Source organism: Bos indicus x Bos taurus, chromosome 7 (assembly GCF_003369695.1).
Source record: "Bos indicus x Bos taurus breed Angus x Brahman F1 hybrid chromosome 7, Bos_hybrid_MaternalHap_v2.0, whole genome shotgun sequence".
NCBI classification, from domain to species: Eukaryota; Metazoa; Chordata; class Mammalia; order Artiodactyla; family Bovidae; genus Bos; species Bos indicus x Bos taurus.
In genome coordinates, this window is record NC_040082.1 from 67,184,170 (window position 1) to 67,204,029 (window position 19,860).

A 19,860-nucleotide genomic window follows, 5' to 3' on the forward strand; every position below is an offset into this window, starting at 1 on the left:
GGTCTTGCCATTGTCTCCCCTTGGGAATGGGGGCCTGGGCAGTTGTGGGTGGAGAGCTCGGGTCGGTTGTCCTGCAGGATGTCCCCAGTCTGGGCTTGTCTGGTGTTTTCTTATGGTCACCCTGGGACCATGGATTCCTAGGGGAGGGACCCAGGAGGAGACGTGCCCTTCTCATCTGTCACACCAGGGGTTCCTGCTGCCAACCTTGACCTGACCTCCTGGCTCCTCCATGGGGGAGGGGGTGTCCTTCCTCTGCACGCTGTCCTGGGAAGGGTCTCCATGCAGCCCTCTCAGAGGGTATAGTTCCCTTCAGCCCAGGGACTCTACCATGGTCAGGGCTGGCCCCCCAGCCCTGCCCCGCTTCTTGCCCACTGCTCAGCAACTGTTCTGCCTTCAGGGAGCAGGGCAACCCCTCAGGGCTCCAGGTCTGCTGGCTAATGGCTCGGGCCATCATCACTCTGCCCAAGCTCAGTGCCATGCACTGAGGAGGACCACGCAGATGTGGTGCCAGGGGATTTCAACAATGACAGCTGTCCTTGCTTGTACCCAAACCCACCCCAGCCAGCCTCAGTGTCTGGGGACCTCCTCATTGTCCACCAGGCTCAGGATGGGCCACCTCTGACCCCAGCTGACCAGGGATGGGCTGGGGAGCAGGCAGGCCAGACCCCCCAGCCCTCACTGCCTCAGTGTCCCCTGAGATGGGTGCTCTGGCCTGTTGAGTCACCCAGCTCTTGTGTGAGGGTGCCAGGAGCCTCAAGTGGATCACGGAGCACCTCTTCCCACTCCTGGGGTTGGCATTCCCCTCCTGCTTCCCTTCCTGTTCTGTCCCAACCTCGAAGATTTTATTCACTGCCTCGCCTAGATTTCACCAGGTCATGGGGTCCTGCCATTGCAGGCGGTGGGGGAGGCTGGGGTCTGTCCCCGCAACACCGTGAGACCAGGCTGTGGATGGCAGGGGGCAGAGGCCAGTAGGAGCCTAGTGGGCAGAAAGCTGTCCTTACAAACCCCCCAAGCCAGGGCAACCGGGTTGTGGGAAGCCGTCTTCCCAGGGCCCCCAGCCTCAGACTGGCTGACCTGGCCCTGACCCTGCCATGCCCCTTCCTGCCATTCCCCCTGTCCTCTGGGCATGGTGGGTTCCCCTGCCTGCTAGCATGGGAGCATGGGGGTCTGGGGAAGCTGGTCAGTGTCACCTGGAGGTTCCTTCACCCCAGGGCCGGGGCAGGTGGTTTGCATGTAGATCAGTGGGAGGGGAGCCCCAGAAACACTCTGCAGGGGGGTGGGGCAGGGCTTGGCACTGCCTGAGCCAGGATGCCTAGTCTTAGTGACTTGGGGGGGACGTCCCCCTCTACCCCCCCCACCCAGCCAGGAGCTAGCTCACCTGTGGCCTCCAGGCCCCAGCTGGGCACATCGGGTGGGCCCCACTCCCCAGCATCCCTTCCTCCCCAGAGTCCACTGATCTTGAGTCCCTAGGTTGGAGACCCAGCTGGTCTGTCCCTCCCATCTTCCTTGCCTCCCCCACCCCCTGCCACAGGTTAGTGGGACACATGCAGCCTTCCTGGCAGCCCGCCTGAGCCCACCTGGCTGTGGCCCTCCAACTGCCCTAGTGGGCGGGTGACCTGTGGAAGGTGCGCTGGACTGGGTGCTCCCAAAGGGCTTGTTCCCTCCTCCTCTGCCTTGGCCCCACCTCCTCTTTGGCCCCTCCCTGCTCAGGAAATGCTCTCACTGACATGCCCTCTGGGACCACAGTCTGTCCATAACCCCTGCCCCATGTCAGGCAGGCTTGGGGGCTCATTCCCTGGAGTGATTAGCTGAGCGTACCCCACATTCGGGCATGGAGGGGCTAAGGGAGGTGGTTGGGGCCTTCACCTTCCCCAGCTTCAGGCACTGGGGGGGCCCCCTGCATCTTGGTATCACCCTTCACAAGGATGGGTGTGCCCTAAGTAGACTCCAGCATGTACTTGTGGGGTCTGCTTTCTCTTACCTCCCCTTCCTTTTCCCCTTTCTTTTTTAAAAAGAAAAACCAGCTTTATTACTATAATTCACATACCATACAGTTGACCCATTTGAAATGTGTAATTCAGTGTTTACAGTGCATTTACAGAGTCATGCAAGTGTCATCTCTGTTTAGTTCCAGAACATTCCATTACCCCCCGAAGATACCCCATCCCCAAGAGCAGTCACTCCCCTCTCCTCCCCAGCCCCTGACCACCAGGAACCCACTCACTTTGTGGGTCAGCCTGTTCTGGACGTTTCCCATCAGTGGAATCACATGCTACGTGTCCTTCTCTGTCTGCTTCTCTCACTGAGCATCATGTTCTCAGGGCCCATTGCGTGGTAGCGAATGTCAGGGCTTTATCTCTTTCTATGGCCAAGCATCATCAATGGCATGGCTGGGCCTGTGGCTCTGCCGGTGTGGCCTCACAGCCGCCCATACCTAGCCTGTCTTCCAGGACTCCTCATACCTCGATGACCTCTCCAACGCTTCCATCTTCTCCTCATCCGTGGACTCCCTCTCGGACATAGCCGACACGCCTGACTTTCCGCCCGCTGACAGCCTCAGCCAGGTGCCTACCATCTGGGACGTGAGCACCGGCCCCTCCGCCCACGACAAGGTCAGTGCGCCCAGCCTCCAAGCTGGCAGCCATGCCAAGGCCACTCAGACCCAGACAACACTGCTACTCAAGGTTGCTCCTGTCTCCTATGTGGGCCTAAAGATGCAGGGGCTACCAGGGGGAAGGGGGACTCTGGGGAGCACAGCACACACTAGTGGATATTGGTGGATATCTGCCCAGCTGCCTGACAGGTTCAGTGCCTGTGAAACCCCTGGACCCTCAGGAAGGGTTAGGGAGATGTGACATGCCCAGAGCAGGTGCAGTAGGCAACGCAGGCCCAACCCACCTCTGGCTGCAGGGGCCCAGTGGGGCAGTAACCCTGCCCTCCCCTCACCAGGGCCCTCCCACCAGCTTCTAGCCTCTGCCAGGCCCAAGCGGGCAGCTGAAACCCCACACGTACTCCTGCTGCGGCCAGCAGGGCTGCAGGAACCTGACTCAGCCTTCCAGGAACCTGAGCCCGAGGCTGTTTGTTTGTTTTTGTTAATTAAAAAAAAAAAAACGGGAGAGGGAATTGAGGGTAGGTTTCTGATCTCCTTGTACCTCATTTCCATTTTATTTTCATTTCAAGAAAACTTTGTGTGTTTTTTTTTTTTTTTAACTTCCCTGGTCCAGGGGCTAAGATTGTGCTTCTGCCATAGGGAAACACAGGTTTGATCCCTAGATGGGGAACTAAGATGCCGCATGCTGCACAGCACAGGCCCCCCCCTCCAAAAAGAAAAGAAAAGGAAACTACACTTTGATTAAAAAAACAAAAGTTTGTTTTTACTTTCCTTCCAGTTTTATTGAGATGTAATTGACACATGGCACTAAGTTTAAGGTGATGCCCACACAGCACAACGATTGACTTGCATATGTCATGAAAAAGGACCACAATAAGTCAGTGAACATCCACTGTCTCGTATCGATATAACGATAAAGAGATAGAGGGACTTCCCTGGTGGTCCAGTGGTTAGAACTTGGCACTGTCACTGCTGGGGGCCTGGGTTCAATACCTGGTTGGGGAACTAAGAGCCCACAAGCCACACAGCATAGCCAAAAGAGGAAAAAAAAAAAAGTAGAAAACCTCTTTTTTTTCCTTGTGCCTAGAACTCCTTGCATTTACTGTTAATTTTCATATACAACGTACAGCAATGTTGTCTACTTATCATGCTGCCTCTTGCGTTCCTAGTTCTTATGTGTCTAGTGCTTTGTATGCCCCTAGTACTTATTTATGCAGCAGATCTAAGCAGGCAGACAGCAGGAGGGAGGCTTGTAGCCAGCTGAGGGGCTTGAGGACAATCAGGCGAGCCCTCCTGGAGGCTGGGGGCCTATCCAGGCACTTCAGCCCCACCTCTGGCCTGCAGGCTCATGCCCCCTCTCCCTGCCTCTCTCTCCTCTCCAGCTGTTCCCGCCCAGTGGGACATTTACAGGCCTCGAGGACCCTGTGTCCTCCCTCTCCAGCACCCCACTTCTCATCAGCTACCAGGTGAGCCAGGTACCTTCCCTAGCCCTGCCCAACCCTCCCGGACACCAGGGAGGGCCACTCAGGCACTTGCTGTGTGCAGTCTGGGCCAGCTTGGGAGCACGGTCTATTTTACAGACGGGAAACTGAGGTCCCAGGAGGCACCATGCTGTGGGGGGCAGGTGGGGAGGGTAACACCTTCCCATCACCTGAGTCACTGGGCTGGCTAGTGGTTCAGGCTCCTGCCCCTGACGGGGAGGCTGGCGGGCTGCAGGGGACAGGACAGTCCCCAGTGTGACAGCACGTCTCCCCAGGCTCAGAGTCAGCCTGAGGAGGACGACGAGGCTGAGGAGGATGAGGCGGAGGAGCTGGGTCACGCGGAGACGTACGCTGACTACGTGCCATCCAAGTGTGAGTATCCTGCTATGGAGACTCCTAGCTGCACAGCGCCCAGGGCCTGGGTCCTCTGGCCTGGGGCACCCATTTCGGGGGTCTCTGAAGGTCCCAGGGAACCTTAAACTGCCAGAGCAGGTGTGGGTGGGCTCCTGAGGGACTCTTCTGTAATCAGGGTTGTTTGTGGTCCTCACCTGGCACAAAACCAGCCGCAGGCCAATGTTGCAATGGAGAGGCAGGCCGCCTTCCTCTGCACCTGGGAGGGTTTTAGGAATCTGCCACTAGCTGGCACTACGCTGATGGGCCCTCCCTTCCACTTCGTGGGGCGTGCCCCACCCATCCTGGCCCCAGGTGGACCTCCCTAGTGCCCTGGTCACATCCGGGCCACACCCCTGACCTGCCCCCTCTGCACATCCCTACAGCCAAGATTGGGAGGCAGCACCCGGACCGTGTGGTGGAGACCAGCACGCTGTCTAGCGTCCCGCCGCCAGACATCACCTACACCCTCGCCCTGCCCTCCTCAGACAGCGGGGCCCTGTCTGCCCTGCAGCTGGAGGCCATCACCTATGCCTGTCAGGTGATCCCGGGGTCTCCCACCTGGTCTGCGGCCTGCGTGGGGATAGTCTCAGTGCCCACTCTGACCCTGTCGCACGCTGACCCCCTCTTCCCCCACCCCCGCAGCAACATGAGGTCCTGCTCCCCAGCGGGCAGCGCGCAGGCTTCCTCATTGGCGATGGCGCGGGTGTGGGTAAGGGCCGCACGGTGGCCGGCGTCATCCTGGAGAACTATCTGCGGGGCAGGAAGAAGGCCTTGTGGTGAGCTGCCTCCCCTGGGTGTGGGGCGGGCCCGCAGCCCGGGAGGGGGCTCCTGAAGCCTACTGGCCCGCAACCTCAGGTTCAGCGTCTCCAATGATCTCAAGTACGACGCAGAGCGCGACCTCCGGGACATCGCCGCCCCCGGCATCGCGGTGCACGCACTGAGCAAGGTGGGGTGGCCGCAGCCCCAAACCTGGTGTGGGTCGGGGTCACGGAGCCCAGCTCTGGCCAAGCCACCTCATGCACAGATGTCCGCCCTCTCCCCCAGATCAAGTACGGCGACAACACTACCTCAGAGGGCGTCCTCTTCGCCACCTACTCTGCCCTGATTGGTGAGAGCCAGGCGGGTGGGCAGCACCGCACGCGCATCCGGCAGATCCTGGAGTGGTGCGGGGAGGCCTTCGATGGCGTGGTATCCTCGATGGGATGGGGGCGGAGCCAAGCGCAGAGGCGGGGCTAGAGGGGCAGGGTCTAGGACAGGGGGCTGGGAGACCCTGACAAGTCCCATCCTGGCAGGCTCTGGAGAGGTGGAAGTGCGGGAGGAATTCCCGGCAGGGAGGGTCTGGTGTTGCACGCTCGCCCTCAGTGATCGTTGCTACCCGTCCCTGGCTGGCTGCCTAGGCCTCCTGGCTTCAATGGGCCGGACCCATGTCCACAGGGTCAGGGTGGTGGTGGCTGAGACACTCCAGGGGGTGAGACTCAAGGCCTGGAGAGCACTTCCTGCCCTGTCCTCATCCACCTCCCTAGTAGTGGAGCTGAGTGGGCCGGCTAGGCCAGGCGATCCAAAGGGGAGCCAGGCCAGAGGGCCCCCCTGCCCCAGCTTGGCCAGCTGGTGTGGGTCCCAGGCCTCTCTCCCTCCTTTGCTCTTAAGTCTGAGATCACTTCCTTTTTGTTCACACCAAACTGTAGGAAAATGAAGTGTAGGAGAGTATAAGCTAGAGTCTGATGTTTGTGTCCTGTCCACCTCTTCATGTTTCCACATACTCCTTTTGCCAGTAACAATCTTCCAGAGGACCCACCTTGGCCTCCCTACAGCTTGGGCATTCAAGGGCCACAACTTCTCCTGGGGATTTCTGCAAGGGCCCACAGAGGATCCTCAAGCTCTATCCTCCCAGGATCCACCCTTGTTCCCAGAAGTGGGGTGGCTATATTCTCTGGGGGCTCCCCCTCCCTCTTGATGAGAGGAGACCTGGGGTCCTCTGCTCACAGGGCGAAGTCTGTACAGAGGCCCTCAAGCAAGACACAGCAGCAGGTCTACTGATGCATCAGCTTAGCAACAGCATGAAAAATAACAAGGTTGATCTCACACCCGGGGGCAGCCTGTCAGCATCAGGCTAACCTTCTCACCCATGTTCCCACAAGTTCTCCTTCGACCTTCTGTACATTTGTGTGGACACGTGTGCACACACATGGCACTCACACCTTGTCTTTCAGATAGGTTTGTGACAGACTTACTTGTTCATAACTTGCTCCTCTGAAAACATGAAGAACTGTCTATGTTTTCCAACTTCTGTGAACATCACTGGGGTCTAGAGGCTGTTTTCCAGTGGCCCTGGTGGCCTCACACCCCAAGGACCCCGCCCTGTGGCCAGAGACCCCAGGCACCTTCTGGAGTTCCCCCAGCCAGGAAGGGAGGCAGTGTGGTGGGTCTGTGGGGTGGCCTGCCTTCCAGAACAGTCCTTAACCCATGCCCAACCCAGATTGTGTTCGACGAGTGCCACAAAGCCAAGAACGCAAGCTCCACCAAGATGGGCAAGGCCGTGCTAGACCTGCAGAACAAACTGCCCCTGGCCAGGGTGGTCTATGCCAGCGCCACAGGTGAGGGCCCACTCATCGATGGGTGATACCTGCCCCAGCGCAGCTGTAGGGGCATCCAATCTGCAGCCCAGCTCCTGCCAGCCACCTTGCAGCCTGTCTGCAGAGATACCAGCCCCTGTTACTCTGCCCACTGGCTGTGGGCACTTTTCCAAGAGCCTCAGGTCCTTGTTGCTGGCCCTCATGCCATTTCTGGGACCCCATCCAAGGCTGCCAACCTAGCCAGGTCAGAGGAGCTGACAGTGGCCCCCTTCCCCAGGTGCCTCTGAGCCCCGGAACATGATCTACATGAGCCGCCTGGGCATCTGGGGTGAGGGCACGCCCTTCCGGACCTTTGAGGAATTTCTGCACGCCATTGAGAAGAGGTGCGCTCTTCATGTCCACGTGATGGAGGTGGGGCCACAGAGGGCCCTGCTTGTCATATGTAAAGGTGCACCCCTCCCACTCACTCTCCTGTAGCAACCAGGGGGGGTTTAGAATGAAAATTCCATGCTTTGTCTGCCTGGTACTTCCAATCATCTCAGGATAAGGGCCCTCCCCTGCCCCCTGCCAAGGTAGACCACTTTCTCTTTCCAAGGTGCACCCACAGGGCCTTTGCATATGCTCCCTGCCCCACACACCGCACCCTGTGCACCTAGTCCTTCCTCACTCTCCACAGTGACAGCCCCCACCTCGCTGGCTCCATCTCTTGGGACCCAGCATGTGGTCCCTAGCTGGCACCCAGGCAGCCTGTGCTTGCCCACAGGGGTGTGGGCGCCATGGAGATTGTGGCCATGGACATGAAGGTCAGTGGCATGTACATCGCTCGCCAACTCAGCTTCTCTGGTGTCACCTTCCGCATCGAGGAGATCCCGCTGACCCCGGCCTTCGAGCGCATCTATAACCGGGCAGCCCTGCTGGTAAGCCTCTGACCTAATGGACAGCCTTGGTGTCCCCTTGGAGTTCTGCCTCATGACCTTCAGTGTCTGCCCTTGAGGGTGCCACTCAGATTAGTAAGACTGTAGACAGGAGGAAGCGGCTGACCCACCCACCTCATCCTTGGCGGGAGCCCAGCATCTCAATCCCATTCTAGCTGGGGATTCTGTCGGACTCCCCTCCCCACTTTGCCCCCAGGTGTGATCCAGAGCTTCAGGCTCTCTCTGTGGGGCCGTTCTAGGTGTTACAGGGTGTGGAACAGCCTCTCTGGCTCCACCAGGTCAACACCAAGAACCCCCTCCCTGGTGACAACTACAGATGCCCCAGACATGGCCCGCTGTCCCATGGGGGCCAGTGGCAGGAGGCGGGCAGGGCAGATATCCCCACCACTCTGGAGGTGTTGTCCATTTACCCTCTGATTACATGAGTGCCATTTTCACTGTGGCTTTCTGAATGTTACACATTTTGGATTTTTGGCATTTCTGACCATCCAGCTATCGCCAGGGCCTCTGTATAGCCCCACTTACAGCCCCCATCCTCTGGCCCTACATTTCTGTGGGGCAGGGGCTGGCAGTAGCAAGCTGAGCTGGGCATGTCGTTGCAGTGGGCCGAGGCCCTGGGCGTGTTCCAGCAGGCAGCCGACTGGATCGGCCTGGAGTCGCGCAAGTCCCTGTGGGGCCAGTTCTGGTCAGCCCATCAGCGCTTCTTCAAGTACCTGTGTGTGGCTGCCAAGGTGCACCGGCTGGTGGAGCTGGCCCAGGAGGAGCTGGCCCAGGACAAGGTGAACTGGGCTGGGCTGAGTCCCTAGAAAGAAGCAGGCACAGGCTTATGTGGAGATCGGGGTTGTCTGGGAGCTGAGGCCAGCCATTGGTGCCAGGTTAACATCCCAGGGGATATGGGCTTGTTGGGGTCTGGCAGCCTGAGTAACACAGGGGAGGGGAACGGAGTAACAGGTCAGCCCCAGGTTCCCAGCTGCAGGGGCAGGTGTGGGGGCAGGGGTGCCAAGCCTGCTCACACACACCCACCCCTGCAGTGTGTGGTCATCGGGCTGCAGTCTACAGGTGAGGCGCGGACCCGGGAGGTGCTGGGCGAGAAGGAGGGACAGCTCGATGGCTTCGTGTCCGCTGCCGAGTGAGTGACACATTAGGGCCCTTTCCCTGTGTGACCAACCCTGGGGCCTGGCCCTGCCTGTGACCCCAGCCGAAGGAGCCGACTCCGACCCTCAGAGACCTTAGGTCCAGCCCAGGTTATTAAGCCAGAAGGGGTAACCATGGGGACCTAGGACTCGGTGGGCACCAGCCCAGGGTCCTGAGACTTTTATCGAATGAGGTTTTCCCAGCCTTGCCCCCTGCATGCGTACTGGGCTGATTCAAGGACTGCACAGATTTTAGGGACTGTCCCTGGTGGTTCTTAAAGCCCCTGGCCTCCCTTCTCACCCTGGATGAGGATCCCAGCACAAGGCCCCTTGTCCGCTCTGCCTCATCCCGTCTCTTCCCACATGGTCCAGCATGTCCTTCCTTCCCCTGGGCCCCCCACCCTGGGATGCCCCCCTTCTACTTCAGAGCCATCAGCACTTGCAGGCAGAGCCCCACCCAGCCCCCCACCTATATTTCATCCATTGCCCACCATGTGTGGGTAGGACCCCAGTGGGACCCCTGCCCCGTCCCTGCAGCTCCTTCCCTCTCTTACCCATCTTCTCTGAGCCCCTGTGCCCAGACCCACCCTTTGGGGCCCCTTGGTGCTAGGTGTCCACTCTGCAGAGTAGCCCTTAACACATGGGACCCAACCCCTCCATGTCTCCCAGTGAAAACAAACTCTGTGTCTCACTTTCAGAGGCGTCTTTTTGTCGCTAATTCAGAAGCACTTTCCTTCGACCAAGAGAAGGCGAGAGAGAGGAGCAGGCAGTAAGAGAAAGCGTAAGTGCCCACTGCCTGGACCTTGTGCCTATGGCCCCTCACTGCTCCTGCCGGTCCTCCAGCCTCCCTCCTTTCTGACCCTCGACCTGGGTTGGTGTGCTGCCACACAGCCACATGGCCTGAGCCCGTCCCCACCCTAGCTCTCCAGCGCAGCTGCTCAGTCAGCAAAAAACCCCAGTGCTGCAGGATGACGGTGTGGCTAGTGCATCCCCAAGGCCTCCAGCCTCATCCCCAGAAGGCAGGGCCTCGTATTCCCCAGGTAAAAGTGAGCCTGAGGCTGAAACTGCACTGGTTCAGGGGACCAGGATGGGGCTCATACAAAGCACCCCAGGATAGGGGAGTGGCCCGAGCACCTACCTGCAGGCACACACTGCACCCTGTTCTTGCAGGCAAAGGCTGAGCATCCTCTCATCAGGGGGAAGTGAGGCTCAGAGAGACCAAGCAACTCACCTGAGAGCACACAGCCAGCCTTGGGGCCCAGTCCTGCCCCTCTGGCTGGGAACACCCTGCAGGGTGTCTGGGACAGTATCCAGGTTACTTGGGCCCCTGGACTGCCACCCCCCAGGGTTTGGGCATGTCCTCTGGCCTACCCACCCAGTGCCACCTTGTGAGGTGGGGCACGTGGCCTCCCCGGGCACCACCCAAGGACACACTGCTATGTCAGGAAGTCTGGCAGGGTCGGTAACACGTCCCCACCACCAGCAGCGCCCAGACATGCCACAGCTCCACAGGGGGAAAGGGCTTGGGCTATAAGCCCTAACCATCCAGGCATGCAGCCTGTCCATGGACCACTGGGAGTCTCCCTGGGACCAGGCTGCAGTGACCCTTGACTGCTCCCCTGCAGGGCGGCCACGGGGCCGTGGGGCCAAGGCACCCAGGCTGGTGTATGAGGCAGCAGGTGTGATCCGCATTAGTGACGACAGCAGCACAGAGTCGGACGGTGGCCTGGACAGTGACTTCCACTCCTCCCCCGAGTCCCTGTTGGACGACGATGTGGTCATCGTGGATGCCATCGGGCTCCCAGCCGATGACCGCGGTGAGGCCCAATGCCGCCTTCCCCATCCTTGCTTCTCATGCTCTGAGCAGGAAGTCAGGGGCACATGAGCAGGAGCAGCCAGGGGTTCGGGGAAAGATTCTAGACCCCCACTACCCATGGACTCCCTCACCCTTGAGGGCCCAGGGAGGGGAGCAGGGCTGTGGACAGGCAGCCTGGCCCAGTTCCCCCTGACCCTCTGGCCCCACAGGCCCCTTGTGCCCCCCACAGCGGGACCTGCATGGCCCCGGAGTCCTGGAGCGGGTTGAGCGGCTGAAGCAGGACCTGCTGGCCAAGGTGCAGGCGCTGGGCCGGGAGCTGCCAGTCAACACCCTGGATGAGCTCATTGACCAGCTGGGGGGCCCAGAGTGCGTGGCTGAGGTGAGCTCTGGTGCCCCCTGGTGGCCAGCTTGGTGGGGGTGGCTGCTGGGTCCAGTGTCCTGCTCTCCCCTTCAGGCAGTGCTGCCCAGGCCCAACCCCCAACCCCCCTCCCTTTCCCTTCCTCTCCCCCTGTGTGCCTGCGCGCTTTCCCGGGACGGGCCCTGGTGCCACCTCAGATCTGTCTTGGTCCTGTGTGGTCGGGTTGCAATAAAAAGACTCAGGAAGATGTAGTGACCGTGCCTGCTGACGACCCCATGGGTACCCGAGCCTAGGGAGAGGCCAGGTTCTGGCAGCCCCCACCACCCACCCACACCCAGGAGCCCCAGGAGCCAGGTGGGGGGACAGATGGGGAAACTGAGGCCCGTGGGGACCAGCCCCTGGGTGGCCACACCAGCTGACAACCTGTCCTCTCTCCCCACCACGGCCATAGATGACCGGCAGGAAGGGCCGTGTAGTGTCCAGACCTGACGGGACGGTGGCGTTTGAGTCACGAGCGGAGCAGGGTCTCTCCATTGATCACGTGAACCTCAGGGAGAAGGAACGCTTCATGAGTGGGGAGAAGGTGGGGGCCCTGGGGCACCCCGGGTGTGGCTGCATGTGGGCTGAGAGGCGCAGGGCTCTTGATAGACTGGCTGGAGGACCACCAGCTGTGTATAGGGGTGTGTGCTGTGCTTGTGTGCCTGAGTGGGCCCCCAGCCCTCACCAGTCCCACTTTCAGTTTGAATCGTCCAGGCCCTCTGTCAGTGCCTAGCCCGCTGATGCTGAGCCACCCCATGGGAGCTGATGTCTGCAGGGCCAGCAGACTCTAGGGGTGCCTCAGGATGGTCCTGACTCTAAGCCCACAGAGGCCCCTCAGGGACACACATACCTGACCTTCTTGTGTGGGTCACCCTGAATGCTTCCAGTTAACCCAGGGCACATGGGGTGTGGGGCAAGGTGGAGCAGGCTGCCCGCCCTGCCACCCCTCTGATCCATCCCCGACCCTGCGTCCCAGCTTGTGGCCATCATCTCAGAGGCCTCCAGCTCCGGTGTCTCCCTCCAAGCTGACCGCCGGGTGCAGAACCAGCGGCGCCGGGTGCACATGACGCTGGAGCTGCCCTGGAGCGCTGACCGAGCCATCCAGCAGTTTGGTGAGCCCTGCTCCCGACCCAGGCCACGCCCCAGGGGGCCCACCTGGTCCCTAAACACCTCTTCTGCCTCCAGGCCGGACCCACCGCTCCAACCAGGTCTCTGCGCCGGAGTATATCTTCCTCATTTCAGAGCTGGCAGGGGAGCGCAGGTTTGCTTCCATCGTGGCCAAGCGGCTGGAGAGCCTGGTGAGCCTTAGGCCGGGGGCGGGCTGGTAGCTCCCCAAGTGGGGTGGGCCAGGGAGGAGCAACATATGAGTAACATGTGACGGCCTCCCATCCTGGGCAGGGGGCTCTGACCCATGGGGACCGCCGTGCCACTGAGTCCCGGGACCTGAGCAAGTACAACTTTGAGAACAAGGTACCCAAGGAGGTGGGGCCCAGGAGAGGAGTGTTCCCGGGGTGCTGAGACCTGGGGTGCCCTGGTCTCTGACATGGCCCTTGGGCCTCCCCGCAGTATGGTGCCCGGGCGCTCAGCTGTGTCCTCACCACCATCCTAAGCCAGACGGAGAGCAAAGTGCCACTGCCCCAGGGCTACCCTGGAGGGGATGCCGCCTTCTTCCGTGGTGAGCTGGTAGACCCCCCCACACATATACACCAGGGGCACAGGAGACACTGGTGGTGAGGGGGAGCCCTGGTAGGCTGTGGCCAGCAGTCGTGCGAGGCTCCCCCTCCCCACAGACATGAAGCAGGGGCTGCTGTCAGTGGGCATTGGCGGGCGCGAGTCCCGGTCCGGCTGCCTGGACGTGGAGAAGGGTGAGTCCCTCACTGGCTGGCACCTCCAGGATGGGGAGGAGGGGGCAGATATGAGGGGAGAGGGGGAGACAGGGAGGCTGCCTGGACATAGCCTGAGGCACCCTGCCATCCGCAGACTGCTCCATCAGCAAGTTCCTGAACCGCATCCTGGGGTTGGAGGTGCACAAGCAGAACGCACTCTTCCAGTACTTCTCCGACACCTTTGACCACCTTATTGCCGCCGACAAGAGGGAGGGCAAATACGACATGGGCATCCTGGGTGAGCCCTGTGGGGACGCCCTCCCCTGGGCCAGGCCCCAGACTACCACTCGCCCCACTCACCCGCTCGCCCCACTCACCCGCTCGCCCTCTACAGACCTGGCCCCTGGCATTGATGAGATCTATGAGGAAAGCCAGCAGGTGTTCCTGGCGCCTGGACACCCGCAGGATGGACAGGTGGTCTTCTACAAGGTGAGCAGCCCTGCCTCTCCCCGCCCCACTCACTGTCCCTTCCCGCCCTGTTCACTGCCCCTCCCATCACCTGACACCTGCGTGCCCGCAGATCAGTGTGGACCGTGGCCTGAAGTGGGAAGAGGCCTACGCCCGGTCACTTGAGCTGACGGGCACCCACGACGGCTTCTACCTCTCCTACAAGGTGGGCCCTACAGCAAACCCCCAACGCTCTCCCAGGGGCAGGAGCCAGGCTGGTGGGTTGGCAGGGGAGGGCGGTGGCCATCCTCATGCCGTCTCGCTTGACATGCCTTCTCGTATATGTGGTGCACTGCCCCATCCAGGTCCGCGGCAACAAGCCCAGCTGCCTGCTGGCCCAGCAGAACCGCGGCAAGCTCTTCACCGTGTACAAGCCCAATATAGGGCGGCAGAGCCAGCTGGAGTCCTTGGATAGCTTGAGCCGGAGGTTCCGCCGGGTAGGTCCCCGGGGCACCTTCTGTACCCTTAATGCTCCAGTGTCCAGCAGCCCCCAGGCCGCTCTGGCCGCTAGGTGGGGGATGAGCAGCCCTGGGTCCTTTGCACCGCAGTTTCCCCCGACTGGCTAGGGAGCGCAGACAGGCTCTTGCAGGGGCTCAACCCGCTGTGTCCACAGGTGACGGCAGAGGAGGCCAGGGAGCCCTGGGAAAGCAGCTACACCTTCTCGCTGACGCACTGCAGCCACACCACATGGTGAGGGCCTGGGGTGGCCTGGGGGGGACTTTTGGGGGCACGCGCTCGCTTGCGCGGCAGTTGGTTTGAGCCGTGGTCCCCCACAGGAACCGGCACTGCCGGCTGGTGCAGGAGGGCAAGGACTGCGCGCAGGGCCTGCGGCTGCGCCACCACTACATGCTGTGCGGGGCCTTGCTGCGCGTGTGGGGCCGCATCGCCGCCGTCATGGCCGACGTCACCAGCAGCAGCTACCTGCAGATCGTGCGCCTCAAGACCAAGGACAAGAAGAAGCAAGTCGGTGAGTCAAGGCACCAGCGGGCTGGGGGAGGTGGGCGGCCTCAGCCCCGCCCAGCAGGCCCTGATGCTCCAGCCCCGCTCCACCCCGCCCCCACAGGCATCAAGATCCCGGAGGTCTGCGTACGTCGGGTCCTGCAGGAGCTGCAGCTGATGGATGCCGACGTGAAGCGCAAGCAAGCGCGCACTCGGGGTCTCCTCGCGCCGCCTTCCACCCCACGCCCCCTTGCTTTGCCCTTCGGCCCCGGTGAGGTCCTGGACCTCACATATAGCCCGCCGGCCCAGGCCTTCCCCGCGCCCTCACCCTTCACCTTCCCGGCCCTGGGCCCCGGCCCCGGCGGCCAGCTGCTGGGCGCCCCCGACACCCCCGACGCCCCGGCTGACCCCGTGGCACTCCTACACCAGGGCTGCGAAATTAACTTCAAGGAGGTGCTGGAGGACATGCTTCGCTCCCTCAACGCCGCGCCACCCGCCGAGCCGCCCGGCCCTCTGGGCCCTCTGGGTGCAGGGGCTGCGGGCGCACCGGCAGGTGGAGCACCAGAGCGGCAGAGCGTCATCCAGTTCAGCCCCCCCTTTCCCAACTCCTAGGTCCAGGCATCCTTTCCGAACGAAACTTATTTATCCGTAATAGGCTCCCGTCTACACGGGGAAGAGGGTGGCTAGCCGAGCAGGGCCAGGACCCCAGCCGACTACTGAGAGGAGCAGGGCTAGGGGCCCCTCGTCCAGCCTCCCGAGGCCTCTATTGCAGTGCCTTCCCGCCCGGTGCCTGGGCAGATCCCCAAAATGCTGTCTGCCCTGGGGGGCCCTCCAGGGCCTTGCCTGGTGGGCAGTGGCCTAGTGCAGCCCCCACTCAGGATACTTGGGGGCCAGGCAGGGCCTAGAGTGGCGGCCCTTCTTCTCTGTGCCTCTATCCTCTACTGCCCCACTCCAGGCCTGGGTTGGGGCTCCCACCCCACCCACCTTAGAAGGCCCGGTCAGGCCTGTACCCCTGACATCCACAAAACTGGGTGGCCCCAAGAGCTGGAAACTCAGGAAACCCCAGGTGCTCAGGGCCCCACCGCTTCTGGGGGGCTCCAAGGGGCAGATCCCCTCTTAATATATGCAACCCCTCCCTGCTCTCTGTGCCCTAAATTATTGTCCAGCCACCTCTCAGGGGCCTGGAATCCCTGCAGAGCTGGTGGCTGGCCCCCTGATTTCTATGTGTATTTATAATTAATTCAAGTGTATATATGTAAAGAGATCTTTTTTTAAATATATGTGCCTTTTCACTACTTCCCAGGCTGTCTGCTGCTGCTATCTGCAGGGCAGCGGGGCGGGAGGTGGGGCAATGGTGGTGGGTGTGCCCTGCATGTTCCTTCCCAGTGGGGTGTGGGTGAGATCAGAGTGACTTCTGGCCCTCATCTCTGCCAGCTCATCTCACCCACGATGGCACCTGGCCTTGTGGATGCCTGGGGCTAGGCTAGGGGAAACCCCACCCCACTGGGCCCTTTGTCCAGTATGATCCTGGCATCCCCGCAGCAGGCCAGTTGCCTCTGAACTGACTATACCAAGCCCCTGGAGCCTTGGACCAGATACCCTGCTCCCTGCCCACTTGAGATGTGACCCGCCCACCCATCCCACCCCACCCCCATCCCACCCCTCCCCAGGCCCCTCTTGGTGATGCTGAGTCCTGTTCCTTAGAGCCCCTTGATCTGAACTGACTGCCATCTCTGCCTTGGTTTCTTCCCAGGTCTGCTCCAGATGGTGTTGGGTATGGCAGGCAGGGCAGCCCAGGGACAGGAGAGCCCAAGAGTTGGGCTCAGTCTGGAAGGCAGGACCGGATGCCCAGCTGTTCCTGGAAACTGGGGAGCATGCCCAGCCCATAGCCTGGAAGTTGGAGAGGGACTAGGGAGCAGTCAGGAGACCCTGCTATAAGCCGCCAAGGGTGGTGGAGGTGGCTCTTGACCCTCCATCCAGACCCAGCCAGTCCCCTCCCTCATAGGTCCCCCACTCCTGGGGGAAGGCTGCTGATCTTTCTGGCTGGTGGAGGCAGGAGAGGAGCCAGCTCAGCCATTCTACAGCTGTCTGCCCGCCCCCCACTCTCACAGGATGGCCCCTTTGAGCAGCAGGCAGGCTGTACCCACCCACAGCCCTTCCCGGGGAGTGGGGCTGCATCCGCCAGGTAAAGCCCATGGGCAGGCCTGATGCCCGGACTCTGTGTCTTCGTCACAAGGCCAGCATGGTGAGCAGGCCCTGCCAGGCATGGCTCGGTGCTCAAACCAGCTTGGCCTGATGCCCAGCCTGGGTGCAGCGGGCCTCCCAACAGCAGGGTCACCAGCCCAAGTCCCCTGATGTCCCCACACCTGGGTACACTGGAGGAGACCAAGGCTGAGAGCAGTAGCCAATGAAGAGGCATTATCTCCCCCAGCGGCTGGGCCGGGCTAGGCTGGGCTGAGGAGATTAGCAACCCCAGGCAGGACAGGTGGAGCCCTCTGAATCCTGAAGGAACTCCACCTCCCACTTGCCCCCACCCCCCTCAGCCTAGGGAGTTGATGACACCTGCCCCTGAGCCCTGGGTTAGCAAAAGCCAGGAGCAAGCCAATCTGTGTTGTACATTTTATTCCCACAAGGCAGCCAGAGGTGGGGTTGCCAAGCCGCAGCCAGGCCAAGGGACCTTCCTCCGGAAGGAGTGCACGCCAGGTTCTCAGGTCTGCCCCACCAGGGGCTGGTTTTCAGACAGACCGTCATAGGCACCGGGGGAAGGCTTCTCGGAACACAGGCAACAGGCTTGGGTAGGGGCAGCACCTTGTGGAGCTAGAGGTAGCACGGCAGGTCCTTCTCTATCACCTGCGGGGGAGAAGGGGGTGAGGGATGCCTTTTCCCGAGTCCCCCCAGCGGGCTCCCCAGACAGGCACCTACCAGGGGCTCTTCCATGGGACCATACCGCTTCACCACACAGCCGTTCTTGTCAATGAGGAACTGCAAGGAGGCCACCGTGGGGCTGAAGTGAGCCAGTGGCCCCTACCTGCCGTCCCCATGGCTCTGGACTCTAAAAGCAGTACATCTGTGGCTGGTGGCTGTGTCTGTCCACCCCGCCAGGGCCCCTAACCCCCTTACCTTGGTGAAGTTCCATTTGATGGCGCTACAAAAGAAGCATGAGGTTGTGAGGAATCCCCTGGCAGTTGCAGATCCCCTCTCCACTGCCCTGGGGAAGCCATCCTGTCCTCCCCTGTCCCCCAACCCCCAACTCACTTTCCCAGCATGCCTCTCCCCTTGGGCTGGACTTTCATCCATTTCCACAGAGGGTGGGCGTCGTCCCCATTTACACAGATCTTGCTGAACAAATCGAATTTGACGTTATAGCCAGCGGCGAACTCTTTGATCTCTGCATTACTCCCTGGCTCCTGTGTAGACCCGGGTTGGGAGGAGGGGGTGAGTGGGGAGAGGCCTATACCCACTTCAGTCCCCGCTTCCACAGACAGCTCTTCTCCCCAGCCCGCACAAAGGGACACACAGGGACACCCAGGGCCAGCCACGACGCACCTGCCTCCCAAACTGGTTGCAAGGGAAGGCCAGGATCCGTAAACCACACTCGGCGTATCGGGCGTGCAGGTCGACCAGCTGAGTGTAGTTTACGTCAGTCTTGCCTCATTGCGAGGCCACATTGGTGACGATGCACACGTGGCCCCTGGAGACGGGATGAGGCGGTCAGGTCAGGGCCACGACCTTACCCTCGCCGCCCCCACCAAATGGGCAAGGACCCACCGGTACTTGTCCAGGTTAACCATGCGCCCGTCGATGTCCTTGGCTGAAAATTCGTGCATGGAGCGAGCACAGCGCCAGTCGTCGCGGGACGCGCACTACAAGGCAAGGACTGGCTGAGCGGCCGACTGACCTCGGGGCGTGGCGCCCGCAGCCGTTCGGCCCACTCACCCAGCCTAGGGTACCTAAGGGAGAAAAACCCGGGCCCTGGGACTAAGCAAAATATGAGGCTCCTCCTCAAAGGCTCCCCTGTACAACACGGCGCATTGGGCCGGAGTCATTGAGACCTAGGGAAGCTCGGAACCCTGCCAGGTGCCCCACCGGATGGGGGAGGCCGCTGGGTGTGGGGGCCTCCGTGCGCACCGGGTCTTGGGATTCGGTGGCGCAGCCGCTCTCCCCGGCCGGGGGTCCCGCCAGCCCAGGGCTCTCAGGAGCTGGCCTCCTCCGCCGGGGGCGCGCCCTCCTGCGACGGCATATCCGAGCCCTCCTCCTTCGGGGGGCTCGGCGCCGTCGCCCGGCCGGCAAGCGGCGCCGCTGCCCTCGACGGCCCGGGGAGCAGGCGGCTGCGCGGCCCATGCCCGCAGGTCTCTGACTGAACTTGTGCCCACCGAGCGCCGGGCCCCGGGGACAAAGGGCCGGTAGCCAAGGGCGCCAGGCCGCTCCTCTGTGACGCCACCGCAAGGGGCCCCGGGGCGCGCAGGGCTGGGGAGGGGCAGTGACGACCCGCGGCGCGTGATCCCGGATTTCCACCCCTTCGGCCGCCCCCGCTCTCCAGGCCGCAGTCGGGGAGCCAGAAACCGACGGCGCCACCCTCAGCTGCCCCGATACAGGAGCCTGTGCGCGTCAGGGGCTTCAAACCGTGGGTTCCGACCGCCCAGCCCTGTCCCCGGCCCCCCGGACGCCGCCTCGGTCCCTGACCCAGACTCGGACCGTGACCCCACCCCCCACCCCCCCCCCGCGCTCTAGCCCCGGTCCGAATGGCCGCGGGGGGGGGAGGCGACCGGCGCCCCCCGCCCAAGGTCGCCAGAAGGCAGGTCGCGCGCCCGCCCAACGGCCCACTGGCCGGCCGGCCGGCGGCGCCGCACTCACCATGGTGCTGGCCAGGCCCGGCGCAGCCAGAGCCCCGCAGAGTAGCGCTGGCTTGAGCAGGCGGTACAGACGGCTAAAGCTCATCTCGGCGGTGGGGGGCTCGGGAAAGCAGCGCTCCTCCCCTCGCCGAACCGACCAATGGACGCGCGCCGGCGGGCCTCACCTCCCCGCCCTACGCCACGCCCAGCAACACTCTCACTGGTTGGATGCTCAGGCGTCGCAGACGCGTGCCCACACAAGCCAATGGGAGGCCGGAGTGAGGCTGGCGGGGCGGGGCCTGGGCCGGGCTGCGGTTTTTTTCGCTGTATGTGACTGCGCATGCTTATGCGCAGGCGGGCGGGCGGGTCTACGCGGGCGGTGCGTAGATGGGTTGCGGACAGTTATCCGCACTGAAG

The 19,860-nt window shown here is 62.0% G+C and overlaps 2 protein-coding genes across 8 annotated transcripts in view; one reads left to right on the forward strand and one right to left on the reverse strand.

Annotated features, from left to right (window-relative positions):
• SBNO2 (strawberry notch homolog 2) overlaps positions 1–15,909 on the forward strand; it is a 42,267-nt gene extending 26,358 nt beyond the window's left edge. For 3 of the 6 annotated variants that reach the window (XM_027546631.1, XM_027546630.1, XM_027546634.1), the window contains 28 exons: positions 2,439–2,612; positions 3,994–4,077; positions 4,368–4,464; positions 4,869–5,023; positions 5,128–5,261; positions 5,341–5,431; positions 5,530–5,673; positions 6,962–7,079; positions 7,336–7,441; positions 7,822–7,975; positions 8,596–8,772; positions 9,025–9,122; positions 9,825–9,907; positions 10,752–10,943; positions 11,152–11,321; positions 11,752–11,883; positions 12,316–12,451; positions 12,525–12,637; positions 12,738–12,809; positions 12,906–13,014; positions 13,130–13,204; positions 13,320–13,463; positions 13,560–13,654; positions 13,746–13,838; positions 13,978–14,109; positions 14,286–14,362; positions 14,449–14,639; positions 14,736–15,909. In XM_027546631.1, coding sequence (XP_027402432.1) covers positions 2,439–2,612; positions 3,994–4,077; positions 4,368–4,464; positions 4,869–5,023; positions 5,128–5,261; positions 5,341–5,431; positions 5,530–5,673; positions 6,962–7,079; positions 7,336–7,441; positions 7,822–7,975; positions 8,596–8,772; positions 9,025–9,122; positions 9,825–9,907; positions 10,752–10,943; positions 11,152–11,321; positions 11,752–11,883; positions 12,316–12,451; positions 12,525–12,637; positions 12,738–12,809; positions 12,906–13,014; positions 13,130–13,204; positions 13,320–13,463; positions 13,560–13,654; positions 13,746–13,838; positions 13,978–14,109; positions 14,286–14,362; positions 14,449–14,639; positions 14,736–15,223 — 3,834 coding nt within the window. In that variant the 3' untranslated portion in view covers positions 15,224–15,909. The remainder of the gene's footprint in view (positions 1–2,438; positions 2,613–3,993; positions 4,078–4,367; positions 4,465–4,868; positions 5,024–5,127; positions 5,262–5,340; positions 5,432–5,529; positions 5,674–6,961; positions 7,080–7,335; positions 7,442–7,821; positions 7,976–8,595; positions 8,773–9,024; positions 9,123–9,824; positions 9,908–10,751; positions 10,944–11,151; positions 11,322–11,751; positions 11,884–12,315; positions 12,452–12,524; positions 12,638–12,737; positions 12,810–12,905; positions 13,015–13,129; positions 13,205–13,319; positions 13,464–13,559; positions 13,655–13,745; positions 13,839–13,977; positions 14,110–14,285; positions 14,363–14,448; positions 14,640–14,735) is intronic. The other 3 variants (XM_027546632.1, XM_027546635.1, XM_027546633.1) reach the window with 1 other exon arrangement.
• Positions 15,910–17,216: 1,307 nt separating this feature from the next.
• Positions 17,217–19,574, reverse strand: GPX4 (glutathione peroxidase 4). 2 transcript variants are annotated; one of them, XM_027546637.1, is made up of 7 exons: positions 19,466–19,552; positions 18,380–18,474; positions 18,158–18,302; positions 17,867–18,018; positions 17,732–17,756; positions 17,534–17,593; positions 17,217–17,461 (listed from the first exon to the last, which is right to left on the reverse strand). In XM_027546637.1, exons 1-7 carry the CDS (start codon positions 19,547–19,549, stop codon positions 17,429–17,431), a joined length of 594 nt encoding a protein of 197 aa, XP_027402438.1. In that variant the 5' UTR covers positions 19,550–19,552; the 3' UTR covers positions 17,217–17,428. The 2 variants fall into 2 exon arrangements, with proteins under 2 accessions (XP_027402438.1, XP_027402437.1); XM_027546636.1 differs by having other exon boundaries at positions 17,217–17,593; positions 19,466–19,574.
• Between the last annotated feature and the right edge of the window lie 286 nt (positions 19,575–19,860).